We start from the raw sequence: 21,869 nt of genomic DNA on the forward strand, positions 1-21,869 counted from the left end.
ATATGGTATTGCTTAATGGACCTCACACATTCAATTTTTTGCTTGTAATTTTTCTTGTCAGAACGGGTCATCCATTTTTTTTTAATTAGGAACCGTCCAAGCAGCTAGTTCCATTTTACCCCAATCCTGGTCCCTAACCAAAAACCGTTGAATCGGTCAACGACCCATTGACCCAAGTGGTTGAATCGTCAACCAGTTGACTTGTTAAATGGTTTTTGGATTTTTTTAATTTTTTTTTTAATTTTTGTTGTTAGAACAGGTCATCCGTTTGAACCAAACGGTCAAACGTCGACCCGAAAACTGATGGCCAGAACGGTTCCATTTTTGGGTCGTATGAGTCACACGCTCGAATGACATAACATCATGGTTTTTAAAACCGATCAAGGGTCCGGTTACCGGGTCGAACGATTGGCCCAATCTGACAAAAAAATTAAGAAAAAAAATCTAAAATCGGACAAAACCGTTTGAACGGTTTGATATCTAATTATTAATAATATTTATAATAAATATTATATATTTATATAATTAGATAATTATATATATCTAATTATCTAACAATATTTATATAATTAATAGGAAATGTGACTCAAGCGGTCAAACCATCGACCCGTTGTCCCGTAAAATGGTTTTTGGCTGTTTTTTATTTTTTTAATTAGGAACCATCTAGGCAACCGGTTCCGTTTTATCCTAATCTTGGTCCCTGGCAAAAAATCGTTGAATTGGTCAACGACCCATTGACACGGGTGGTTGAACCATTGACTTGTTCAATGGTTTTTGGTCTTTTTTTAATTTTTCCTGTTAGAACGGGCCATCCATTCAAACCGAACAGTCAAAAGGTTGACCCAAAAAACAGTGGCCTGATTTGGTTTTCAAGTCGTATGAGTCACACGCTCGAATGGCATAACACGTATGGTACCACTTAATGGACCTCACACACTCAATTTTGTGCCCGTAATTTTTGTTGTCAGAACGGGTTGTCCGTTTTTTTATTTTTTTAATTGGGAACCGTCTAGGCAACCAGTTCTATTTTACCCCAATCCCGGTCCCTAGCCAAAAATCGTTGAATCGGTCAATGACCCATTGACCCGAGTGGTCAAACCGTCAACCCGTTTACCCGTTCAATGGTTTTGGCCATTTTCCATTTTTTAATTTTTGTTGTCAGAACTGGTTGTCCGTTCAAACCGGATGGTCAAACCGTCGACCCGAAAACATGTGGCCAAAACGGTTCCATTTTCAGGTCGTATGAGTCACACACTCGAATAAAATAACATCATGGTTTTTAAAACTGACCCGATCAAGATCCGATTACCAGGTCAAATAGTTCGACCATTCAAACCGAACGATTGACCCGTTCTGACAAAAAAATGGTCAAAACTGTTTTCAATATCTAATTATTAACAATATTTATAATAACTATTATATATTTATATAATTAGATAGCTATTATATAATTAATAGAAAATGGATTACTGCATAGAGAACACCCCAATCATATATAAACTTCAATTGGTTCACCTCTTGTATGTTGATTAACATAAACTGTTAAATCATGTATTTGTAATGTGTTCATATCTTGTTGATAGCGAATTGAACTGTACAATTAGTGTTATTGATGTTTTTGTAAGATCTATGTATTTTTCTTACGGTATCGATCCAAACATATGTTAATTATTATTCCACCATTTTTAATTTCCTGATGCTATCAAATGTATTTCAATTGAGTGAGCTTAGTGGACTAGTGTGAGTCGGGTCATAAAAATGTTGGGCTCAGTGGTCGCCCTTAATTATGAGTGTTGAGATCATTACAAGACCACAAAACCAATGCTTTTGATGATGAAGCTAGTGGTAAGGCTTGCGCTGAAATAATGTAACAAAATAATAAGTGCTGCAGTCAACACCTGTCATCCACTGGGGCTTCATCTGTGAAATATTTTTTAGCAAAACTTTTCAGCCCAAGAGAGTTGTTAAACAATAGAATTTTGATCGATAAAATCAGTTCTTGCATAGGTTTCAAATAGCCCAGAAATCTCCTCCTCTGTTAGTTAATTAACAATTTCTTTTTCCAGAAAAATGTGAGATTTCCAAACAAACCAATCTTACACTACTTTAATGTAAATAAGCTTGAAGAATAAATATTCAAAGTTCAAGATTTGCATGGAGAAAGAGGCTTCCCACACAGTCCTCTGTTTCCAGAATAAGAACTCCAAGGAAAATCACTCAAAGGCTTGCCGGTTGGTATTTTTCCCACTAGAAGATTATCTGACAAATCCAACTCTTTCAGCTCTTTCAGCTTCAATAACCCATTTGGTATCTGACCTGAAAATCTGTTTCTCTGAAGCTTCAGCTTCTCTAATGGGGTTACATTGGCCAGAGAATCTGGCAATGTGAAACTCAGCTCATTGTAGCTTAAATCCAAACTCCGCATTGAACTCAATTTCCCTACAGACATTGGCAATCTTCCTGTCAAATAGTTACGTGACAAGTTGAGATATTTTATGCTACATTGTGCTCCAACTCCAACTTGCTCGATTGTTCCGGAGAAGTTGTTGTGAGAAAGATCGACGTAAGTCAGTGATCCTTCAGGGAACCTGCTGCCAATCTTGAAAACCTCAACGATGGATCCTGTTAACTTATTTGAGTGAAGATCGAGCACACCCAGGTCTTGTAAGCTTGTGATGGTGTCGGGGATCTTTGAAACTAATGAATTCCTTGAGAGATTCAACGAGTAGAGCCTGGTTAGGCCACCCAACCACTCTGGAATACTTCCGGTCAGATGGTTGGATGATAAGTCTAACTCAAGTATTGGACTCGGAGTTGTTCGGAAGAAATCGGGAACTTCTCCTTGGATTCCTAACCCTGCCAACGATATCCGGCAAAGGGAGGGTATTTCCCCCAGCCATTTAGGAATGGGCGAGAGATTTAAACGGTTGAAGGAAAGATCAAAGGCTTGAAGGTTTTGGAGGGAAGACAATTCATGGGGCAGTTGTCCTTCAATCAAATTGTTAGACAGGCTCAAGAACATTAACCGAGAGAGTCGACCAATCGACTGGGGTATCTGGCCTGATAACTTGTTTACATTGAGATTGATCTCTGTCAAATCTAACAGGTTTCCCAGAGTTGCAGGAATAGACCCCTCAAGCCTGTTATTGGCTAATGAAATTCTTTGGAGTGAAACCAGATTCCCTATGGTGGGTTGTATTCTACCACTTAGACGATTATCATGGAGTCTGAGGAAGCATAGTGAAGGCATTTGTGCAGAGCTTGAAGGGAATGGGATTTCTCCCTCAAGCAAGTTTGTATCCAAATACAGAACTGAAACTGCAGTTAAGTTGGTTAAAGACAGAGGCAGCTTCCCATTCAACAGATTGTCTGAAAGGTCTAGTTCTTGTAAGACCTGTAATGCCCCTATTTTCTCAGGTACTTTCCCTGATAGAGAATTGCCATGAAGATCCAAAGTCAATAAATTCTTTAGGTTGGTAATAGACTCAGGAATGGGACCTGAAAACCTGTTTGAATATAAAAGAAGTCTGTTGAGATTTTGGAGCCTCCCAACGCTTGCGGGGATAGACCCAGATAACTGATTCTCGTGCAAGTGAAGTTCTTCGAGTCTGGAGAGCTTACCGATGCTTTCTGGGACAGGGCCGCCGAGGTTGTTGCTGTAGAGATAGAGTTTCCGGAGCTTCCTCAGGTGGTTACCGATCAACGGTGGGATGGTTCCGGCGAGACCAATGAGCCCACCAAGGTCGATGACTTGAAGAGAAGTGAGAAGAGTTATGGAAGGAGATAACCGGCCATCCATGCTGGTTTGAACGATGAAGTCGTTCGTGGAGATGAAACCTGGAAGCCGGATTTCAGTCACCCTCCCAGTCTTGTTGTTGCAGTAGACACCTTCCCACTTGCAGCAGTTGTGACCCACCCACTTCTGCAGTCGGCCGGAGACGTCGACATGGATTCCCGCCCTGAAACTGGTCAGGCCCATCAAATCTTGTGGGTCACACGCTTCGCCCACCATGCTCTTGCACTCTCCAACGTTTAGGACAATGAAGATAAGAAGAATCCATGACAGCTGCTTACTACCCATCTCTGTCTGCAATGGAAGGAGGGTTCCTTCTTGGCGATACCTCACTGTTAGTGTTGTGTATTTAGACAGCAAGATAGTAAGAGAGAATTCAGTTGGGCCTATTGATGAAAATGGTGCAGAAGATTATTAAATTATATTAAACAAAAGAAACAGAGAGGTAGAGAGAGAAAATGTGATGGTCAAAGATTTTCATTTTGCTTTCTCTTTTTTTCATTGTTCTTTTCCTTTTTACAGTGTCAAAAGCACAAAACTGTCTGACTAATGCCGTTGGGTAGGAAGGGAATAACGTGATGCAGGTCTGTCTGTTTATTTTTCTGAGGAATCACAAAAAGAAATGAAATTTGACCAATATTTAAAACCATAGAGATCTATGATTCTATGGTGATCCAGCTTGTAGATTGACCACAGCCTAGACTGAAGACTCCAGAAGAATATCTGCCTCTATCAGGTTGGACTTGGAGTACTGAACGACAATGGTATACGGATGGTGATCCCCGGCCTTTGGCTTGAAGTCGTCGAGTAAACTGTTCGTGGGTTGTCTCGGTAGAGTGGTCAGTGGTCCTTGAATCAGTGTCCCAGACCTGACTGACTCCCTTCGTTTTTAATTCCTTTTTCCTTTTCTTTTATAGGTTGCCTATTTACCAGAGCCATTAGAAGATTCATTGAAAGTTGAAAAGTTCAGAGCTGAAGAGTTGAAACTTCCATGTTGATAGGTTGAAGGAGTTCTAGTGTTAGTTTAAAACTTCCCCTTGTTGTAGAGCTTCGGTCTGTCATTGGCTTCTTGGGCACTTCGAGGACTGACATTTGTTTGATTGTTTTTTCGGATTGCATGAAGGATCTCACAGTCGTCAGGATTGTTTAAAGAAAGCCATCTGTTGGCTACTGGCTTCTCTCCAACGTTTTCTTAACATAAGCACCACGAATCTTTACTACAGTTACATTCAAATTCAATATCTTGGGCTAAGGGCCATGTTTGGATTCACCATTTGAGTTGCCCATATAAAGCATGCATGGCCCAGCATAACCTGCAGGATGCTAGTAGGGGCGATCATTTTCAGCCCAGTCTGAAAAGCTAAAAAATTCTGGGTTTGGGCGTAGGTTTTGTGTTCAGGACTGACCTTGGCTCAACCCGGTCTGCAATTTATTTATATAACACATATTTTATGCATACATAAATTTTGTCTAGAATCCGTTTGGTTCACAGTTGAAATCATAACCGAAATCTCTTAAAATTAAAAATAACTGGAATGGGAGAGAATGACTATTCTACCAGAAATGGGAATGAAATTCTGATTCCGCCCAACCAAACAGTTGGAATTAGAATTCTGATTCCACCGTTCCCACGAATCAAGCAGGCCCATATCATATAATATTTCAAAATTCATAGGGGGGTTGGTTGGTCAAAACCTTTCTGTAATCATTTGGCAGCATAGATTTTCCTTAATATAAATTGTAGCATATATTTTATGAATATATTATATAATGCCCGGACAGGCCCATGCAATGCTAGCCCTAGATTTTAGTGAAAGAATTAGTTATGGTTTACCGGTGGTGCCAGCAAATAAGATGAAGGAAAATGAATAATTTCCTTGGAAAAAGATACTCAATAGGAAAATAAATAATGTTCATTAATTTTTTTTTTCTAGTGTTTCACTTGGCTTGGAAAACAAATAATTAATATATATGTTTCAAGTTATGAATCCAGAGGATCAATCTCAACTCGATTATTCTTTTGGAAAATGTTCATTTCTCACAACTATTTTACGTACAAGTAAAATAGCAATTTTCAAACAAGTCACTCGCTTTTAACATTCAAATAGCATTTATTAATTTATAACAATTGATAAAAGGATCAACCATACGTAGTATTGATGATGGGTAGACTTCCATGCGCCTTTATCTTAAGCTTTTGAGCAATAAACCATGTCTTCTGTTCCAACTCCCATCCAATTAAAAAAACATACATCCAGCTATTTCACTCAAAGGTTCAATTGTATAGTTACATTGCACAATCATGTACAACCAGGCTGTGATGTGTCTATATTTGGCAGGTAACAACTGTTTTAAGTTCAACCCATGTAACTTAGACAGATTCAAATGTTATATACAACCAAGGAAAAATCCCTACTCTAGATACAAAACTTGAGAAAACAAACCAAAACCTTGATGTTAACATACATTGCAACTCTGCCTACAATATCCGTAAGAGTCCTCAGAACCCACCATATAAATGGGGTTCTTTTCACACTCACCAATAGCAGCCCATCTTGGGCAATTGGCATTCTTGTCAACACATTCTTCGGTTGCCAATGGTTTATCAAAGGATCTCACATGAATCCACTTGGTCGCAGACCACTTCTCACCCTCGATGACAGGGCAACTACCATGCAAGCTCCTTGTATCAGTGGTTGCATTTGGATGGAGACTGAAAAACAGCAAAGCATCGCCCTTGATTGGTTTTACTGTCATTTGAATCAAACACGGATATATTAGGCAGATGGTATTATATATGTTCAAATAATGCATTAAAATACTCAGTTAAACTAAATGAAACCCCATCCAACTATGTGAGATTGAATATAGGAATTCTATTTCCATGCATCCAATGCATCAGATTGTTGGTTCAGACATGATAGAGGCTGTGTTAAACAGACTGCATTTGCCATATAAAAATGCAAGACAGGACAGTAGTGGAACATTTTTTCAATTCTACTCACTTGAAAATTGTAGTATGCCTTTCAGTTTCCCAAACTTCGGGCATCTGTCAAGTAGAACTTTGACATTTTTCTTCCCTTCTCCCTCTACTCCCTAAAGCATTTTCAGATCTCTAAATTATTAGATGTGTCGAAGGTTTTTTTCTCTTCTATCCCCCTCATTATGTATGTCATAAACTATGGTTTACAGATAAGATAAGGATATGGGTGGACATTGTGTTGGACATAGAAGTGGGACAAAAAATTGAAGTGTCTGACATGACATAAAAACCCATACACAGGCATCTCAGTATCCTGTGTCATAAAATGTCAGAAGATTTTTTTTTTTTCAGAAAAGCTCCTAAAAAAGTAGGTAAAGGTATAAGCAGTAACATGAAAGCTCATTTTTTAGTTCAAGATTGCATACCTGCATATCCATTCTTGGCACAATCAGACCAGCTGTCATCCTTTTCTTGCAACATTTTGTTCTGCAAATGATAAATACAGTGTTAATGGCACAATGTAAATCAAAATAAGTCATGGGGTTAAGAACTGCCGTACCTCTGGCATCAGGAAATACTGTTTCTCCACCTTTACTGGACATTTGATAAGTACATTAGTACTGTAGCAACTCGGTGGCCTCCCATCTCTTGATTGACCTTGTCATGAAAAAAATCGAAATGGGGCTCGTACTTCTGGCCAAGCTCGTAATGCAGTATTTGCATCGACTCCCCATTTTCTGATCACCAAACGTTCAAAATAAGGTCGGAGAATTTCTGAAGCTACAAGAAGAATTTGCAATAATGCTACCTTCTGGAAGGAAGGTCCAAGCAGCAATCCTGGCCTCGATACTTGCAACAATTTCATCCTTCAAAGGAAAAGTGAAAAAATATATAAGCTTCCTAAGATTTATAAAATCTAAGCCACATTATTCTTCATGAATGTCAGAACTATACTAGATGGCCTGACAATGCAATGGAATGTTTCCTATCTTTTTGTTGTTAGATTAAGAAAGGAATAATAATAAAAATGGTATACATCATGTCAATGGATCAATGCGTCCATCCTGAAAATACAAAAGAAAGATTATCTGCACTCAGAGAGAGATGGTGTTCAGTCTTAAATCATTTGACAATGCTAAGTTTACAGTTTACTTCATTTTGAGAAGTTGATTGGAACTGGGGAAGATCTGTATCAATCTCAGCACTTTTATTGCAAAAGCTACTGATAGTTTGAGGGTAGAGATTGCCTAGTTGGTGATTCCCCTCATAAAGCAAGTGGAATTTTGCTTATGGAGCTCCTTTATCCATGATCATCAGTAGGAAACTTATCTGTAGCAAGATAAAGCCAAGTACAAAAAGCAAGAAATTGCGGCCTTAAGATTTAATGGCTGAAAGGTCTATGCACATGTATTAGTCACCACTAACATCAGAATAAGATGTCATCCCCCCAGTAGCCCTGTTTAGTTCTAGCTGCCCCTCAAAGAAGCAGGTGCTCTCATACACCCAACGGTATAAACTGAAGCCCCATATCAATAAATTTGTGCTGCAAATTTTTATAAATGACATAGCCACAACTTCTCCATAAGGTGGAAGGAAATCTATGTTAAGAAATTTGCACACAAAGTCATCTTAGTAGAAGCCCAATTTGGAGTCCTAATCATCACTGCAACAAGAATTAACCATTCAGTTACCAACCTAAAATGAATAATAGGCAATCATAATATTGATATTACCTATTACCACAAAAAATAACTGTTGATCAGTTGTATTGTTGCTTCTTTAGTGGAAATTCTGATATTTTAGATCCTATCCACAATGACCAGGACTTTATATATTCCAAAGGCCTTTGTTTTTGTTTCTTTTAAAAGTTGATAGGCCATCACTAGTGAACAAGCATCAATAAAAGGTAATTAGAAGTTAATAACCATAACATAGGTGTAAAACGTTAAGAATGCATAAAAAATAACCCGAACAGAAAAAACCTATAGAAGGAAAGATCTTGGATCGACTCGCACACCTCATCCCAGGCAAGTGCCTTTAGGGTTCAAGCAAGGCACATCCACACATGCCTTAAAAATTAAAATGCACTAGCCTATTTGCCTAGACATGCCTAAGGTGTGCCTGTTTTTTTTTTTTTTTTGAGGGAAGTTTAACCAAATTTCATTAAAAGAAAAAGGAGTACATGAGAGGATGTGCAAAATAGGGGGAAACCCCAAAGAGCTTACAAAGGAGGAAGTCTATCACTTACAAAGGTGTGACATTTAAAACACTATTTGAATGCTAATGTCATGTAAAATAGAGACGCATTTTTACAATCTTATAGATTATGGAATTATGCTATCTAAGGATAAAAACATGTTCAAATCAGAGGATTCCATTTCATTTGATTTCTGAGAATCCTTTATGGAAATGAAGTTTGACTTGGAAGTGCCCGTATCAATGGAGTCAGGGGAGCAAAATCACGTTAGCTTCAAAAGAGATACTCCTCAAAGGCCCAATCTTTGGTGTTCTTTTACGAGTTCAAGGATCTGTACAGGAGTGGATATGAAAGTTATGGATCCATTTCATTTCATCATTCATCAGGCATTCAATGCATATCATGCTTCCTCAATTCCTCCATTGGCAAGTAAAGAAATTATTAAATGGGTAAATTAATGTCTTCATTTTTTGTTAACAAAATTGTTGGGTAAATTTGGCGCACATACGAAGGGTCTCTCTCGTACACAGGCAGAATTGTGCCTGTTATTCTCTCTGAGAGAACAAAGTGTCACTGCATAAGGCTTATTGCAAATATGACATCGGTTTAAGCAATTTATTTGCAGAAAGATAAGATTAACCTTACAAAATCAAGCAACATAGAACAGGAATTGCAATAGAAAGAATTCCACAGTTTGAACACAGGAAAGCCACTGACCTGCTTTTTCTCAAGAAACATGCCAGAGCTCGTCCGAACTTCACTCGCTATGCTCTCTCCAGAGCCATCATCCGCCACCATTGACTTTTCTAGCTTGCCTCTCGCCTATTTCTCCACGGAAGAAATGAAAAGATAAAAAAAAAAAGGAAAGAAAGAAACAGAGGACCGGTGATGACAGTTTTGGAATTAACCGGGGGTCCAAATGATATAGAAAATAAGAGAAAGAGTAGAGAAATAGAGAAAATATAAGAGATGATTTCCACTCACCAGAGAAACGAGGTGATCACACTCCTCTTCCGATAAAAATTTCTTATATATGAATGCCCTGCAGAGATGCAGGTACCACAAAATCAAGATCAATCGCCAGAATAAATTCATGCTTAAAGAATAACAACAAACGAAATAAATAAAATACAAACAGAGGCAAAAGATCAAGACCTGGGACGCCAAGAGAGTTGGATAACGCGTTTTTTATCAAAACCATAGGAAGGAGAGTCGCTCTTCAATCGGAGCACCAATCCATTACTGCAAAGAAAAACAAAACCAAATGTGACTACCAAATTTGTTTGCAATTTTCAGGGAGAGAGAGAGAGAGAGAGAGAGAGAGAAGGAGGGAGGTGTTAACAACCCTGAGACGTCGAGGGATGAATGAGCAATGTTGGGAACTGAGATGAGAACAAACAGAGAAAACGAGAGGAAAACGCGAAACGCCATTAGAACCATTAGAAGATGTTTGTTCAGGTCCTCTCTAAGGGCAGAGAGAGAAAGAGAGGGAGATGTTGTCGTTGTGCGCTTGGAGCTTGACGAGCGATGCAAGGGCGGAAGAAGTCGAGAACGAGAAGGAGACGGAATTTCCTGAAAGCAACACACCAGTCAAGCGAAAAAGAGAGCGGGGACGATCTGCTGAGAATACTGGCGTGGCGAACCTGGCTACACAATCAATCACGGGTGTACACGTGGCAATGTTCGTATTTTAGGTAATAAGTCCACGTGGCAAGACTCGGCTATGATAGCGAAAAAACTCTTAAGTTAGATCAACTAGTATCATAAAACTGATAATCAATCGTGTGATTATTTATCAAATTACGGATTTTGATCTCGGTCAAAAGCCCTTCCCCTATGGCCCTATCACGTCTTTCCGATAGCGTAGATTTAAGATTTTAACTTTCGTCTTACATCTGGGTTCGGACGCCCATCGGATTTCTTGTGTTTTTACTTTTTTACTTCTCAAAGAATCTTTATTTTCTTGACTTTATTTACCCCGCTTTTCCTCAGACAATTGTGTCTCTTTAAACGTTCGATTCGTGTCAGAAATCGGAATGGACTCCAGGCTCGCTGGCTGCCGCGGTCCTGCCTTGCTGGCTGTCGGGCAGTTCAGCGGATTTAAAAGCCTGCCTGAATACCGAATACGGCTACCAGATTAGTTACTACTTATTAGTACGCTTTACATGCCGTGTCCCCCGGGATTTAGCTTCGGATCTTGTGGTATCGGGTGATCCGCAATCCATTTGATGGGCTGGTGTTAAGGGATGTCACTCTTCCGTAAGAAGTTATTACACTTTTTAATTAGTCGTGTTACTCACTAGCATATTAGTCATAACTTTGTTTTACAATCATATGGAAAATTTTATGCTGCTGGGTAGACATGATACCGGAAGAGCTTTGATAAATAAAATGTCTTCGTGAATTTTGATAAATGCAAGCATGATTTTTAAAATTGAATCGGTATGGTATCTGGTTATCGGTCAAACGGACTGAATGGTCGGTCCATTCTAACAAAAAATAAAATAAAAATTTTGAAAAAAGGTTAAAATTATTCGAACAATTAACCAGCCAGTTCAGTGGTTTGTTGATCAAAATTAATAGTTTTGGGGGAAACGAAACCAGTCAAGTGACCAGTTCTCAGTTTTTTCGGTCAGACCATCCGGTCCGGTCTGATTTTGAAAACCATGAATGCAAGTGATTGGTTGTCACTTGTCACATCTATGATATTAGTTTCTGGGTTGAACGGTTCCATCATCTGATTCGAACAGATGACCCACTCTCACAAAAATAAAAAGAAAATTTAAAAAATACCCAAAATGGCTAAAAACCATTCCCAGATCAAAGTTTTCGATGGTTTGACTGCTTGGGTCAGTGTTTGTTAATCAAATCAATGATTTTTGGCTAAATAGCAGTTTTGGGGTAAAACGAAACTGGTCATATGACAAGTTCCCGGTTTTTCTAGTCTGCCCGTTTAATTTGGTCCGGTTTTGAAAACATTGATTCTAATTTTAACAAATGCTCAAATGGAATCCATTCAAATTACATCCCCTAATGCAATATGGCCCAATCCAACTTGAACATAACATGCATGTATGTATGTATATATGTATATATGTATATGTACCCATTTGTGTAGTTATGTATTTATTAATAGATCTGTTCACGGGCCAGACTTATACTGTGCTGAGCCCCATTCAAATTTTTGCAAAAACCAAACCCAAGCCCAGCCCATAAATATGTCTATTTATTAATATATCTATACATTAACAGTTTTAAGTTTAAAGCCAGGCAATAATTTTCAAGTATAGGATGAGTATAATATGACTGAAGTGATGGATTTCACTCACATCTTCCCGTTAATAAAACATAGCATGGAGATATTACTAATGCACGGCTGCAAATGTTGTGAATACATGTTGGAACCATTGATTATATAATAATGCTGAAGTGAATTAAACTTAGAACCATTGATTTATGGTCTGTGGCCTTGTTGGCGTTCTTTGTTGCTTTTTCTTTGGCCTTTAATTAATGCCGTTGTTCTTTACAAAAAGAGAAGGAAAAGAACAAAGACTATTGATCCTAAGTTAGAAATGAGAAGATTAATTTTAGCAAAAGGAAGTGAAAACAAATTGGCCAACTCCCAACCCCAAACCAGGGATTAGGTTAAGATAAGAGTAAGGATCGGGGGGTCTTGGGGGTTCAACAACTCAAAGAGGAGATTTGTTTTCTTATTTTTGAGAAATCTATGATGTCAGAAAGACATGACATGATATTAGAAAGGCTTTAACAAATCAAAACCCCCATGATCTTTGATGAAAATTGATCACTTGATTGATTACCACTTTTATGATTCCAGCTGATTAGTTATAAGTTCCCCATGAGCTTTAACAAATGAACCCCCCCCCCCCCCCCCTTTTTATACAAATGGCCAAAATTACTTCAAATTATCAAAACAATTATACAAGGACTCCTCCAACCAGTTTGAGGAGCGGTAAACCATATAGAGGATGTTTGAGTTTTAACAAATTGAACTAATTTATGAGCATGAGAAATAAAGGACCTATTAACATAAAAGAAATGCTAACCGCCGATATAAACAAATTAAGGTGGTGTTTGGAACAGTGGTAATTTCGTGGATGGCCCGTTTTAGTCCACACAAATGAGATGGTTATGGCATTCGGTTGGCTGTAGATGGAACTAGTCCACAGTATATCGTGGACCATTCCCGTTTACAGTCCAAAATCTTGGCCACACATATATCTCGTGGATGTGGCTGATCTACAACATTTTTACACTACTTTGATACAATACATCTCTTTTACATACTTTTTCTTTATTTTTAATTTTTAAAATTTAAAATAACAAATTTTAATTTTAATTTATTTAATATTTTATCAATAAAATAAGATTTTTTTTTTATTTTTAAATTATTTTACTATCTTTTTTATTAAAATTAATATTTATTTGTTAATATTAATTTATGGATGCATTTTTAATTTATTTATCATATAAAATGAAAAAATTAGACATTTATGGTCAACTCTTTAGATCATTCATAAAGTGTATATGAAATACATGGAATAAAAAAGTGTGGCGCCTACAGAACTCTACTGTGGGTGTGGATTAGTCTAATCCACACAATCTGTCCATAGTTTAGAACAATTGTGAACTTTGGTATAGTATGGATTGGTTCTTGCTATAGAGTGTGGTGTGGACCAATCTACACCCACCAATTTCTCATCTCATACTACAAAATACATTCTAAAATTCAATTTGAAAAGAGTACAAATAAATACAAAATATAAGATATTGCACTTGTACTCCTTCCATTAATCCAAACTGAGCCTAAATATTTAACTTTGTCCGAAGGAAAAAAAAAATGAAAAAGGCTGTCAAGAGAGATAATTGTTGCCCACCTTCAAGGCTGAAAATGACAGTCAAAGCATTAGAGTAGATAATAAACATTAAGCCATCGTTCCTGCTTAGCCTTTAGTAGTGCTTTTAGAACAGCCATAAGTTCAGCTTTCTTAGCTAAACCATGAGATTCAAAACAATCTGCTGCTTCATCAACAAAGCGACAATCAAGAGAGAAACATACAAAAGCTTATTGCTCGGTTAATAGTACCCCAATTAGGGAAGACACCGTACTGAGGCAAATTAGGGGTTTAGGGTATGGTTTTCAAAATCGGATCAGACTGGATGGTCGGACTGGTCCAATTTTACTAAAAACTGGAAATTTCTAAAAATCATTGAAAAAGTCAGAAAACCGCTGATTCGGACAGTTAGACCGCTAAATTGTTCAACCCGGGCAGCATTTCGCGGGTTATCCTTTTATTTTCAATGTTCTAAATAAAATAAAACAAAAAAAAAAATACCTTCTTCCCAACCTAGTCGAATGTTTAGTCCATTTAGTCTTAGGTTTCTCGAGTTCCCTCCTCTCAACCCTCACACCCAACCGACCACATGCTACAGCCAATACCTCCAGCATCTAACGGTGACCGACGACGGTGAACTTGCAGGCAGTGGGCAGCACTTGTAGCCAGTAGTAAGAGTTGGTGGACCTTGTGGCGGCTAGCGCTTGCAGCGGCGGACGGCTAGCTTGTCTGCGACCAAATTTGCAGTGGTGGCCGGCGAATTTGCAGTAGCGGGTGAGGGTTTTTAGCGGTAGTAACAGTTGCAGCCACTTGCAGCGGCAATCACTTGCGTTAATCAACAGGGATCTTGGGTCCTCTAAGTAGCATTCTAGAAATGTATATGGAAGAGTTCGACAACACCATGCTCACTAATGTGCGAGGGGTGGCATCGACGATTAAGCACGCAGATCGAGCTATGGTGGAGAGAAAGATATGTGGCTCGATCGTCTGCACTGAAACTATGGCAACGGCCTTGAGTGGCTCTGCTCCTCGTTCATACACTACTTCTAAGCATGCATTGGTGGGGCTGGTCCGATCAGCCTATAGTGAGGCGGGGCTCATGGCATCAGGGTCAACTACATCTCCCCTTTCGGAGTTGCTACCACATTGGCCTGCAACTTGAAGGGCACATGCCCATATAGCAGAGGCTGCTCTGTTTCTTGCTTCGGACAAAATAGATGGAGTACTCCACCATCCAACGAGAGAGAGAGAGAGAGAGAGAGAGAGAGAGAGAGAGAGAGAGAGAGAGAGAGAGAGATTTACTATTGAAGTTTTGTGGTTTTATTTTTATGTATTTTTTTAATTTTTTTTTGTGTTTTTTATATTTTTTTAATTTTTTTGTAATTTATTTTTATTTTTTATGTATTTTGCACTGTATTACTTTTTATTTAGATAGTTTTATTTTTTGTATTTTACTATATTTTTTTCTGTGTTTTTATTTAATTTTATACTATTTTTTATTATTTATAAATATATTTTTATTTTTAATTTATTTATGATGTCACGGGTCAAACCGTTCGACCTAGACGGTTGAACCGATTAACCAGAAAAAGGTCCCCTAACCGATTCTGTTTCTAGTTCGTTTTTAAAAACCTTGGTTTAGGGTGCTCTAAAGTCTTAAAGATAGTATGAAGAGGAACAACAAATGAAACAATCCGGTCTAAATGCTTGTTTTCCCATTGTATAATAGCTCAAAAAAATTTTAGAAATAAGCCAATGAATAGAAGAAGTGGATTTATCGTTTAAAAGCTTTTGGTTGCAAGCACACCAGACCATTTCAAAAGAAAAAAAAGGGAAATTGTCAAAAACTCACAATGAGTTTTCAACATTTCTCTTAAATTCACCACAATTTTTCAAAACGTCTAAAACTCACCACATCAGTAAATTTTTATTTTCCAAAACTCACCTTCCATTTGTGCACTGTTAATGTTTCTTAACAGAGTTGTCCACATCAGCATAAATAACAACTTTTATAACCAAATCACCCCTGAATGACGAGTTAGAGGAAAAGGGTCTTTTTCATTTTTCAATTTTTTTTTACATTTTTAGTGTTTTGTTATAATTTCTAATGTTTTTTATAATTTCTGTTTTCTTTACATTTTTCTATTTTCTACCATCTATAAAATTTATTGTTTTTTTGGTATTTCTGTGTTTTTCTATAATTATTTTTGTTTTTTTACAACTTTTATTTTCTGATTTTGTTTTTCAATTTCTATATTTCTATAACTTGAAAATAATTTTTTATTTTGTGTGCAATTTTTATTATTTTTTATATTTTTTTGTAATTTCTGTGCTTTTATATATTTTATATTTGAAAATATTTTTTTGATCTTTTTCCTTTTTTCATGTCTAAATATTAAAATATATGTATATATTTTATATTTTTCTATGAAGGTCAAAATGATAATATATTAACAGCCTTAGTCTCTTTAACGTCAAGTTAATGACATGATAAATTTTAAATTTTTAAAAAATTATAATGAATTTAAGAGAAATGCTGAAAACTTATAGTGAATTTTTGACAATTTTTCAAAAAAAAAGTGCAGCAAACTTAGTATTAAATTCATTTCCACAACACAGATATCATCTAACTACTAATTTAATACTAAGTGCAGCAAACTTAGTGTTAAATTCATTTCCACAACACAGATATCATTTCCACAACACAGTATTAAGTAGTGTTCGGGCGGAGTCCGGCTTCAGTCCAGGCAACTTCAGTCATGGCACCATTCTCGCACCCGTCCTCTAATTCGTCTAAACGTTTGAAGCATGCGAGTGAGGTTGTTTGAAACCCACGCAAACTGAGATTCCACGTGGCCTTTTAAAAGCACCCCCATCCCATCCCTGTCTACTTGTTATTCCTTAGAAAGACCAAGTGTTAAATGACGATGAAGTTTGCATGTTTCTATAGTTTTGCCCATTCTCTTTTGCTCCTACTTTGCCTGAAACTTCCATTCGTCGCCGGAGAAATGAAAACTCCGGCGATTGATCTTTCTATACATCGCCTGAATGTCCGTATCTCCGTTCCTCGCCGTCACATCTTTCACGAACCTTGCTTTAACCGTTCCTGTAAACACTAATAAAAAAGGGGGAAAAAGTGACTTTCTTTAGTAGTGTTTTCAAGTTATTCCATGCTTGTTTTGCAAACTCGAAGCAAGCCTATATAATAATCGGAGAGAAAGGTATCAGTTTTGTTTAGAGTGTCGAATTTTGGTAGATTTTGACGATTTTCATTTAACTACGTTGGATTTCTATTTGTCCCCCTTTTCCGTTGTGATCGGATTGCTCTGTAAAAGTTTCTGGTCCGATGAGGTGTTCCGGAGAGGATGATCGGAGAGATGAATGAGGGTTTTGTCGATGTGGTGATGTATCTAATGTGTTAACGGTTTCGTCTTTGCGTCCTGCTTTAATCCAATTGCTTCATAGCTGAAAAAAGAGGAGGTAGATGTATAGAAATATAATCCCTGATTTCACGTTCCTCTGTGCAACCGTGATTATTTTGTTCTTTCACTAAGTAGTTCAGAACGCAGCCCAAAGTCCTAAGCCTTCTAAGATGGAGTTCTAGGATTGTGAAGCACTTGAACTAACACGATTTCACAGTTACTCAAAATGGAGAGCAGCAGTTGAAGGTAAAAGAGAGTAGATTTCTCTGGTTCTAGTCTCGTTAAAGAACATGCCTCCTTTGGAGAGCCAGCCGTTATATGGCCATTTGCTTGAAGAGTCTATACGGAACATGCCTCCTTTTTTGTCCGAATTCCATCCATATGCATTAAAGATTGTGTTTCTATAGGAGTTCTTAAAGCGAAAAAACAGAAAGAAAAAAAAAAATTCTTTTGTTCTTCTGCTCTACATTTTCGGTGAAACTCAATTACTATTTTCCCTTTGTGGTGCAGGAAAATACGAATACATAGACGTTATTGTGGAAGGTGAACGATTGATAGTCGACGTAGAATTCCATCCATATGGTTGTTTGTCGCCGGCAGTAATGGTTGTTAAGTTGCCGTCGGATGGATGGAGGGAGAGAGGGAAAAGAGAACCTGCGACACTCGAGCGAGATTGGAGGGCATACGAACGGTGCCCTGACTGAAGCTGCATGGACTGAAGCCAGACTCGCTCGGGCGGTGCTCTAGCTGGCCGAAGCTGCTATGTGGGCATTTTCATGGCCGATGCTCTTGAACTACATCAGCACGTTGTTCACTTGTATAACTATGTCACCAAAGACTTCGGATAGAAGTATAGTCCCGCACGAACAAGGATAAGTGCCCTTGTCGAGTTCCTTGAAAACTCGGTGGGCGCCTCATCCCAATAGCCCTGCAAGAGTGTGTCCCGGTACAACTTGCACATTCAATTATTTAAAAGCATCCACGTAACATCAATAATTTCTTTAAATCTCTCGTGCTCATTTACTATCTTTCTTGGCTCAACCCAGTTCGGTTTGACCGATTCCATCACCTCCTTACTGATTTGAGCGTCGGGTGCCTTCCTCCAAGGCCTTGACTCTTTCTTGTTTGTAGATTTCCTTGATGCATGACCTTGGGTTCGTCTAATTGGTAAAATTATTTATTAGATTTGACACACCTTGAAACGGACAACATTTCATGAAATTGAAATCCCATAACTGCCATCTAGGGATGCAAACGGGGATTGGATCGGATTCAAAATGGGGTTATCCAAATCGGTCCAATAATATAAATATTATATCTGATTCAATTAAATCTCACAAAAATCAATACAAATTTGAATCGGTTAAGAATGTTAGATATTTGAATCTAATACAATCCAATTTAATTTTTATAAAATTTAACAAAAAATATTAAAAATAATAATAAATTATATAAAAAAACAAAAGTATAACCATTTTCAAAAATATAATATAAATATATTTATAAATAATTATTTTTATCTTATATATACATATTTTTTATAAAAAATAATAATAATAATTTTACAAAAATATAATATAAATATATTTATAAATAAGTAAATAATAAATATATATATATAAGTAAATAATATATATATATATATATATAATTGGATTCTTTCGATTGGATACGAGATGATCTAAATTCAATCCAATCCGATCAAAAATCCAGGAAAGGGGATTTGAATATGAGAAGGGAAAAACCATGACTGAGTCTTGACAAGGGAAAAACCATCACTGAGTCTTGACAAGGGAAAAACCAATTTATTCTCATATCCCAGCGATAACCATCAATCATCAGATCTTTCAACTGGCAGTTTAATGAGGAGCCAAGTGGAGGCCTCCATGGCAAAGGAAGAGTCATTTTACTGAATACAGAGAACATTCCAATTTACTTGGGAGTCATTTTCTTTGACCATATATATATACCCCATAATAGGAAGCAGAGATATTAACATTTTAGCCACAGCTTTTCAAATAAATTAAGATGGTGTTTGGAAGCGTGGATGCTTTTTGGGATCGATTTTCAAAAAAATGTCTATGCTTTTAAGACCTGTTTTTCATAAAAAAAAATGCTTCTGCCACATAGGCAGTAGTTATGTTATTTGGTGAGGTGATTTTTATCATAGTTTTTCATGTATGTACTAACAGGTAAGTACCATATAGGATATACATCAGTCAACTGTTGGGGGCAACAGTTCACCGATGCATGAAACACCAAATTTATGAGGCATGCATTGGTGGGTCCTGATTTACGAGGCATGCCTGATTTTTCAATAAACGCCTGAACCAATGTTTGTTAAAATGCCTATAAGGATCCGATGTGACATCATTTTTTTGAAAAATGGCCACGATTCCAAACATCCCCTAAAGAAGCATTATTCACAACTTCCCCCAAAGTACCGGTGGTTGCGGTGCCATGCACCATTAATAACTTCTCTCTTACTCTATTTGTTTTTCTATGTGGAATTTGATTCCATGGGAATCCTGGAACAAACCAATTAATACACCAACGAGCCAACGAGCCAGTCCTCGGTTGGTAGTATTCCACTTCTAGGTATATATGAACCCACAAACTATTTTCATTAGTTAAGAGTCTTCATATTTTCAAAGAAGAGTCTTCTTGTTAGGCCAGACAAATTCGGTTTATGTCTTCACAAGATTGTATTCGCACCATCTTCACAGCAGCTGTGCATTAAGAATATCTTCCCATGAATATAAATATATAAATACAGAAATATTTCTAATACAAGGTTACGAACAGTTATAAGTACAGTGTGAATATAGTCTTGTAAGTATTGAATCCAATCTCCCGGCAAATCACCAAAACCTTTTGTTGAATTATGGCAGGAAATTGTAACAGGGAGGGATATACAGTAAATGGGTGTTTGAATGTAAAACTGCTTCAATTAACACCTGCTTTCCTGCCTGTGAAATGAATTAGCCTTCCATCAACAAAGAGGACTTAACCCGCTCAACTTGAACTCCGGCCCAAAAGGAAGAAAATCTAAAATGGACCTGGGCCTCCACAATTTCAGTGACCCGTGATAATTACAACATGATCCGGTTGTTTGGTTTTCAACCATTTGATGCTGTGAATTACAGAAACACCTTCCAATTATATCGTACATTCAAATTGCGTGTTGTTCATGGGTCCCGATCATCTCAAAGCCTAGCCACGTGGACAATTACAGGGTCCCAGGCTTGTGAATGCATTTTAAAGGTGAAGGGCAAGAGCGAGATTTGAACAACAATCCTTATGGGCTATGGTCAAAAATCATTTCTGTTGAATAAAAACAGAGAATGGGAAAGGAAATTCCATGATGACACGCTTCTCTGTTTTTAAAAAAAAAAGCTTTTCTCGATGATATAGAAAAGAACATTCCATGATGACATTGACTTTGAATTTTCAAACGAAGGTTCCCGGACGTGAAGCCTTGCCAATGCCTTACGCGGCATGGCTCATGACTCATGAGCTCATCCACGACCACGAGATTCATCAAAGTTGAAGTCAATTACTTTTTGTTCCGAAAATCGTAAGAAAGACCGATCTAATAGGAATGATTGATATCCGAATATAATGTACAGAATAGTTGAACTCTTATAATTTGATTTGATAAATTTTCTTTCTCCCTTCTTAAAGTTCAAACAATTATTTTGTTGATATGATAATTATTTTTATTTAGTAAACAATTATAAGCGAGCAGCAAGTCATACTATCAGTTAAAATTAGGTTGGTCCGATCTAAGTTATATTAGTTTTTTGATGCACGGGTCTCTTATTTGTCTCAATCAGCTGGTTGGTAAGATCTCTTGTTAGTCATAACGGAGATTTGGGATCTAATCTTATTTATACTTGAGTTAGTTTGCACATGGAGAGCATATTTTCTTCTTCTCATCTTTGTATAGAATGTGAAACTCAAATAAAAGGTATAATATGCATATAGGGAACTAAACAAATGGCAAATTTAGAGTATTTCCTGACTTCAAAAAAACATTTACAGTACATATTGCATATCCGATGGGCGATTCAGACTGATCATACGGTACTGGAAAACAGGATTGACAAGACAAAAGTTCATGTATTCTTTTTTATAAATTCATTTCATGAACTGAAATTTGATGCAGAAATACTAGTCTTTCTCTTCCTCAACGAAACCCACAATTACATTTGTCCCGGTGACTATAGATTGTCGATGTGAGGGATCTTCGATCTGTTGAGAAGAGAACACACAAAAAGAAGAAGAAGAAGAAGAAGGGCGAGTGCCTGCTGGAATGCCAGATTACTTGATGTAGTTCCATAGTCACGGACATTGGTGTATGGAGAGTAACCGGCGGGATGCTTGGATTAGGGCTCGGAGGAGATGAGGAGGGGAGAGTTAGAGTGACCTTAGACTTTGTGTCTGTTTGGCATCATTGTCATTGCTCTAGAAAACAGCACTACATCGGAAAAAAACGGTGCTCCAGGAAATGAATATTTGTTTGGAACTATTTTTTCATAAAAAACAGTGCTCCAAGCCACGACTCAAAAAACAGCACCATGTTTGGAACCATTTGCTTGGAACCATATTTATTTGG

General features: G+C 37.4%; 2 protein-coding genes across 2 annotated transcripts; both read right to left on the minus strand.

The window, feature by feature from the left end:
* Positions 1-1,961: 1,961 nt before the first annotated feature.
* Positions 1,962-4,167, minus strand: LOC148854092 (uncharacterized). The gene has a single exon (XM_088986785.1). It carries the CDS (start codon positions 4,079-4,081, stop codon positions 2,144-2,146), a length of 1,938 nt encoding a protein of 645 aa, XP_088842911.1. The 5' UTR covers positions 4,082-4,167; the 3' UTR covers positions 1,962-2,143.
* A 1,975-nt stretch (positions 4,168-6,142) lies between these two features.
* Positions 6,143-10,563, minus strand: LOC148854093 (putative prolyl 4-hydroxylase 7). The gene is given in 9 exon segments (XM_088982392.1): positions 6,143-6,543; positions 7,202-7,262; positions 7,328-7,369; positions 7,371-7,513; positions 7,585-7,642; positions 9,691-9,795; positions 9,958-10,015; positions 10,129-10,215; positions 10,319-10,563. Coding segments are annotated over 9 exon segments (942 nt in total). The 5' UTR covers positions 10,414-10,563; the 3' UTR covers positions 6,143-6,250.
* Positions 10,564-21,869: the final 11,306 nt, after the last annotated feature.

The sequence above is a fragment of the Nelumbo lutea genome, chromosome 4 (assembly GCF_056320005.1).
Source record: "Nelumbo lutea isolate HS-2025 chromosome 4, American lotus-T2T, whole genome shotgun sequence".
NCBI classification, from domain to species: domain Eukaryota; kingdom Viridiplantae; phylum Streptophyta; class Magnoliopsida; order Proteales; family Nelumbonaceae; genus Nelumbo; species Nelumbo lutea.